Here is a 7,078-nt window from a genome sequence, read left to right as displayed (position 1 = left end):
ATATATAATGCATTACTGTTTATTATAGTCACCATGCTGTGTAATGGATCACTTAAGCTTATTCCTTCTAAGTGAAACTTTGCACTTTTAAATAAACATCTCCCCTTTTCTCATCTACCCTTGCCCCATCCTCTGTTATTCTACTTGCTACTTCTGAGTTCAAGTTTTAAAAATTCCACTTATAAGTGAGATCATGCAGTATTTGCCCTTCTGTTCCTGGTTTATTTCACTTAGCAAAAGGCCCTGTAGTTTCATCCTATTGTTGCATATGACAAATTCCCAGCCCCACCCTCCGTTTTAAGGCTGAATCATATTTCAACGGGTTTCCATGACGCATTTTCCACCCATTCATCATATGATGGACATCTCTGTTGTTTCTCTATCATAGCTACTGGGAATAATGTTGCAGTGAACACGGGGTGCAGATACCTCTTCATCATATTGATTCCAATTCCTTAGGAAATATACTCAGTAATGAGATTCTTGGATAAAATGGTAATTCTATTTTTAATTTTCTGAGGAACCTCTATCCTGTTTTCCGTAATGGCTGTATTAATTTACATTCTTACCAACAGTACCCAAGTGTTCGCTTTTCTCCACACCCTTGTCAACACTTGTTTTCTTTTATCTTTCTGGTAATAACCATTCTTGCAGGTGTGAGGTAATATTTCACTGTGATTTTAATTTGCATTTCCCTGATGGTCAAGGATGATGAGCATATTTATACATATTTGGTCATTTTGAGAAATCCCAGTTTTTTATTGTGTTTTTTATTTTGTCACTACTGAGTTCTTTGTGTTCCTTCTACATTTTGGATACTAGCCCCTGATGAGATAGGTTTTGAATATTAGCCCCTTACAAATGCATTCTCCCAATCCGTGGTTGTCTCCTCAGTAATCAGGAATCTTAGACCAGAATTGAACAGCCATTCAGCAAGTGTTTATTGGGCATCTATCTGTTTGACAAGGAAAGAGGCTGCACTACTAGAAGAGTGTTTATGGAGCTCAAACAGATTAGAACCTCTCTCTCATATGGAGAAAACAAATTAGTGGTTCAAACTTATTCTAGAAGTAACTCAAGGCCCAAAGAATGATCCAAGAACTGGGAGATGTATCAGCCTAAGGCCGCTTAACACTTTAAAATCTCAGTATTGCAAACTGACTATCAAGGTGTGCAATCCTCTAACCCCTTCCAACATCACACGCTTTAGCGAGTGTGTGCAAAGGATCCTCTGTGTATGGACCTATGTATGACCTTTATTCTGGCATATTCCTCCCTCCTCATCATCTTGCATTGCCTTATAACCCACTGCATCAGATAATGCTGGCCACAGTCAGATCTAGGTGTTCTGGACATCCGACTTAGCTGCCCTCTACCATAGCATGTGGCTTTGTATGGGAGTGACTTCAGCCCATTGAATGGGTCTACTTTTGGACAAACACTCTCTCAGCACTCTATATGCCAAGCATTGTTGGTTCTAAACACTTTATAAACATTAACTCATTCAGTTGGCTTTCATAATAATTCTATGAGGTAAGTACTTTTATTATTTTACAAATGAGGAAACAGAGGCTAAATAGCTTGCCCAGGATCCACGCCTGACCCCACTACCTTCTAGGGCAGATGCTCTGTCTCATATCCTGGTACACTCTCAAGGCAGCACAACCCTACCCTGGCTTCCAGAGGAGGCAGCAGACTTCCAAGCAGACGTTCCCATTAGTGTCTTATGCCAGATCAGCATGGCCTCCAAAGTCCACATGTTTCTGCATCAGAAATTTGAGCACGGTGGCTCAAGCCTGTAATCCCAGCACTGTGGGAGGCTGAGGCGAAAGGATTACCTGAGTTCAGGGATTTGAGACCAGCCCAGGCAACTTGGTGAGACCTCGTCTCTATAATAAATCAAAAAATAAGCGAGGTGTGGTAGCTCGTACCTGTAGTTCCAGCTACTTGGAAGGCTGAGGCTCAAGGATCACCTGAGCCCAGCAGGTCGAGGTTGCAGTGGCTGTGGGCATGCCACTGCACTCCAGCCTGGGTGACAGAGTGAGACTCCAACTCAATAAAATAAAATAAGTCTCCTATCACCTTTCTCTTTGACTGTAACCAATTTTCTCTTTCTTACCTCCTTCCTTGTTTTTCCTTAAACTTAGAATTTTGGAGGGGATTATTATTCAGGGTAAGGATATCCCTTGAATAGAAAATTGTCACCAAGAGAATGTCACTAGGAGCAGAAAGTGGCTTGCCCTGAGTTTCAGGAGGACAGAGAAGTACTGTTTTGTCTTTGATCTGACTCTCAGGGGATGCTGATAGATAACCAGAAGAAGCTTGATGTGATGGTATTTTTTCTTTCCTGAATTATTCAGTTAAGCTCAGCTTGGAAAGGGGACTTTATCTTTTTCCTAATCCAAAGGGCAATCCACAGACAAAATAGTCTTCACCAATATGTGTCTCATGGTCTGGGTTATTCATCTGGGACAACCCATGGAAATCAGGGATGGAGAGGCGTGGAGTTGGGGAATGTGTGCTTCAGTAGAGCGCCTTTCACCACCTCTAATGGAAGAGATACCTTCCCATGTTCCCTGAAATATCCTGAACTTCAGTGGGTATCTCCAGAGAGACTACACACATACTGACACCAGCTAGACATAATCACATACTCTTACACTTAGTAATTTTGAGAGAGTAGTCCCAGAAAGAGAAACACAACATGACCTGGAACGTCCCCAGTGCCTACTGTATCCACTTGAAGAGAACATTCTGAGAAGCAGTAACAGATGTTCACCTCCTACTCCCAGGGGCCTACTAGTCCACTACAAAGTTCCACCTAGCCGTGGTGCCTCCTACCCCATCTGACTGCCTTTAACTACAGAAACACTAAGGAGAAACAGAAAACTTAAAACTAAAGTTCTGTGGTATTTTTTAAACCTTGGGACAGAGCAAATTCTTAGGCAGAGTACCCACCTCTTTGAATCTATATATACGAATGACTTTGGGTATAAGATCTATCATACTCTTTCCAGAGCAAATCCCCCAAAGGCAGAGAAAGGGAAGGAGGATTTATTCTTCCAAGTATTCTTGTTTGTCTTTTATTCCTAGTAACCTACAAAATAATGGAGAGTAGGGGCTATGCTTATCTCACCCACAGCTGAATCTCCCGTTACTGGCATAGAGTGGGCACTTAGACAATGCCTGTTGAAAAGGTAATGGCTTAATTGTCATATGAACAGTCAGGGAAGCCCACAAGTATGCCTGTACACCAGCCAGATAGATAATTTTCCTTCTCAAATTCCTTTACAAAGAGGACAGTACAGAACTATTTGGGCAACCCCCTTAAGAGTGGTTCTTCCCGATCTATGTAGGTAAGGATTGACCCTGGGGCTCAAAAAGAACAAGCAAGGAAGACATCATTGCCACAAATCACTGATCCGGGGCAAAGACATACAAACAGTAGCCACCAAATAAATTCCCTATAACCAGTAAATTGAGATACAGAGTTAAGAAGCCAGACCCAGGTCACAAACAGGAGACATAAAGTAGTCGGTCAATTTAGCACAGAAAATTCCAAGCTGAGATTCCAAGGACACAAAATTCCAAGTGGAGCCTAAGCAGAATTCAAAGGTATGCAAGGTGAGCTGGAGGTGCCCCAAATAAATCTTGTAGTGTCAAACATATTCAAAACATAACTCATCCATTTCCCTCTGTTCTGCTGAAAATCTGCTGTTCATTCTGATCAGCTCCCCATCTTGGTGGCACCTTCATGTGTTGAATTACTTGTATGAAAAGCTATTTCTTGACTCCTCACTAATTTCCATTGATTTTGCCTATTAAATGTTTCTAAAACATGTCTTTTATTCTGTACTTGCTAAGTTTTTCTGGAATATGCCTCTCCTTCTAGACTTGCTAAATGTTTCTAGAATCTACTCCTTCCTCTGTACTTATCTCTCCTTTTGTGCCCTAATTAAAGACAATCTTCTCTCATCTGGGTTACTTCAACACATTCCTAATTGGTCTCCCATCCTCCAGACCCACCCCTCCCACTTAGTCTCCTCTCTCTAGACAGAATGATCTTTCTGAGACACTTGTTTTCTCCAGTCCCTAAAATAGAACCAAATAATATAGAGAATAAAATTCAATTAGTGTGACCTACAATGCCTTGTGCTGTGCTAACCTCACCAGTCCCCTCTTTTATCCTCATACTTTATGCTTTAATATTACCTCAACCAAATATGTGTGACTGATTCATGCTTCCATGACTTTTTTCTTGTTCTCTCCTCCGCCAGTCTCCTTACATTCTTTTAAATATTTTTGTAGATTTAATGTTTATATTTACTGAAGTATTTAGTGAACAAAGTTTTAAAAATAAATTAGCAAATGTCTATTTCTGGCAAAACGTTAAGCTCTGTATCCTGAAAAACTGTGTGATGAAATTAACTAGACACACATAGTGAATACCAATATTTTTTTTCTTTTGCCATACAAGGAGAATTTTTATTTTGACTGCATAAAGTTTAGAAAGGTAAAAACTGCAAAGACCATCCTAAACAAAATAAAAAAGTTTTTAAAAGAGGCTACAAAACGAGAAACAAATAGTTGCAAAATGTCAACTTCTTTAAGGGTGATCTATGAAGTTGGGTAGGGTGAAACTCATAAAAGTTTACAAATTTAGCAAGATGCTGTTATTGTTATTTAGGTGTATCTGTGTGTGTGTGTGTGTGTGTGTGTGTGTGTGTGTGTGAATTTGTGTGTATGTATCTTTAAAGCCAATAAAAAGTTATTGAGGTGAGTGATGCCATCAAGATGGTAGAGTAGTAAATACCAGCCTTCACCTCCTCACAAAAACCCAGTGAGGGTTCAACAGCCCATTAAATAATAGCAGCAACACAGTGGAGTGGAAAAAAATGGAGAATATCCACACAGAAAGGATTGCTGGTGAGATGGGCATACGTGAGATGCCAAGGAACAAAGAAGAAATGTAGAGGCTATTGATCAAATGGTGGGGATCAAGATGGTCCCAGTGACCTGCTATCCAGAGGACACTGGCATCTCTTGCCACTGAGTTAACAAATAAGACATTCCCACTGCAACTCCTTTCTCTCACAAGAAGTGACTGGGCTGCTACAGAGTTGCTTTTGAAAAGGTAGCCACTCTCTCTCTCACTCCCACAGATGCCCAGATCCTGGAGCTGTGTCTGCTCCAAGAGTACTCACACTCAGACTCAGGATCCATGGCTGTATTGGGCTTGCCCACATCTGAGAAACTGAAGCCACCAACATAGTGAGCTAGTTCTCACTTTGGACCTGGGAGCCAAGCCCTTGCTATGCATGCCTGTGCTCCAGGCACGGGTTCAGCTACCATAAGTATCTAGACCCTGCTCTTACCTTGGAGCTGCTTTAACTCTATACATTTCTTTGTTTCCATTCTCTATCTTCCAGATGCTTCACAAACATCTGAACCTCACAGGCTGTTACCAACATGACAGTAGAAGTGCCTGTGCCCTGAACATCAATACCATTACTTCTTTGGATTCCAGAGCAATAGCCTCTCTCCAATGCCCACGTTTCAAGCTATCGCTTCACGGCCACCCCTGGGGTACCACACGTCAGACACTGGTGCCACCACCAGTGCAAATGAGCTCACAAACAAGACCTACTGCCAGAAGGGATTCCCTCAGCCATAGTTTCCCCAGTGGAAGAAAAAAAAGTCAGGAGGACCTTAGCAGGCATTGCCACCAAATATGCCAACAATCATTGCTACCACTGTGGGCACAATAGCGTTATACCTGAGGTTTTCTCTAATCTTTATCACCATCAACCTTGGCTAACAAAGTTACACAGAGACCACACAGTTGGCATCTTCCAAAACCACTGCACCCCACCCAGTAAGCACCCTTGCATCTCTCCATAGAGGAAAGACTTTCCGCAGCAAAAATAACCTGTAAAGTCTGAAAGAGGTGACTGCTCTATTAAATTTGGAAACACCAATGCGAGGCAACAAGAAATGTGAAAAATTAAAGAGATAAAACATCACCAAAAGAGCAAAATAATCTCCCAGATGCTGACTCCAAAAAAATTGGGACATACAAACTACTGGACAAATAATTCAGAATAATTCTTTTACAAGAGATTGGCAAACTTCAATAAAATAAAAAGAAATAATTCAGTTAAAAAAATCAGAAGGCTTTTTTCCCACCATGGCTTGCCGTTGACTGCTCCTGGTCTCGATTGTCCACCGCCAAGGCACAGCCTGCAGCCTGGTGCAGATCCTGCTGCCGCAACCGCCCTCCAGTACCATGTCGCAGAGTGGGGCACCCAGGATGCAGGAGGAGAACCTGCAGGGCTTCTGGGTAGAATTGCATTTAAACAATAATGAGAACCGGAGCAGTGTTCCAACCTCAGATTCTATTTATAATGGTGACATGGAAAAAGTACTGCTGGATGCCCAGCATGAGTCTGGACTGAGTAGGTCCAAGAATTCTCACTGTGACAGCTCATCTTGCTCACAGACACCACAGGATACAAATAGAGCTTCTGAAACAGACACCCATAGCATTGGAGAGAAAAACAGTTCCCAGTCCGAAGAAGATTACATTGAGAGATGGAAAGAAACTGAAAGCATCTTGAAGAAAAACTCAGATTGGATCTGGGATTGGTCAAATTGGCCAGAAAACATTCCCCCCAAAGAGTTCTTCTTTAAACACCCAAAGTGCACAGTTACTCTCAGCATGAGAAACACAAATGTTATGAAGAAAGGAGGCATATTCTCAGCAGAATTTCTAAAAGTATTTCTTCCATCCCTGCTGCTGTCTCATCTGCTGGCCATTGGATTGGGGATCTATATTGGAAGGTGCCTGATAACCTCCACCAGCACTTTTGGATGAAGAATTGGAATCCGACTTTGTTCATAGAGTGGGATTCTATCTGAGCTTGCACCATAGCTAGCTAAAGAGCAGTTAGGGTCCTTGGGTGGCTGCATCACTGGTGTTCACTTGCTCTGTAAATGCCGCATTCCTAATTTAGTGAAATAAAAGAATAGGCACTAAAATCATGCTGGCCTGTAATTATACCTGTGTGATCAATTAATA

The 7,078-nt window shown here is 41.7% G+C and overlaps 1 protein-coding gene across 1 annotated transcript; it reads left to right on the top strand.

Annotated features, from left to right (window-relative positions):
* Positions 1 to 6,195: 6,195 nt before the first annotated feature.
* LOC103270946 (BCL2/adenovirus E1B 19 kDa protein-interacting protein 3) lies at positions 6,196 to 6,874 on the top strand. Its single transcript, XM_008068435.1, has one exon. The coding sequence runs from the start codon at positions 6,287 to 6,289 to the stop codon at positions 6,872 to 6,874; it is 588 nt and encodes a 195-aa protein (XP_008066626.1). The 5' UTR covers positions 6,196 to 6,286.
* Positions 6,875 to 7,078: the final 204 nt, after the last annotated feature.

This window comes from Carlito syrichta, unplaced genomic scaffold, assembly GCF_000164805.1.
Source record: "Carlito syrichta isolate Samal-C Ts95f unplaced genomic scaffold, Tarsius_syrichta-2.0.1 Scaffold310873, whole genome shotgun sequence".
Taxonomy (NCBI): domain Eukaryota; kingdom Metazoa; phylum Chordata; class Mammalia; order Primates; family Tarsiidae; genus Carlito; species Carlito syrichta.
The sequence above is the reverse complement of the archived record's forward strand: the minus strand, read 5'-3'. Positions and strand labels throughout refer to the sequence as shown.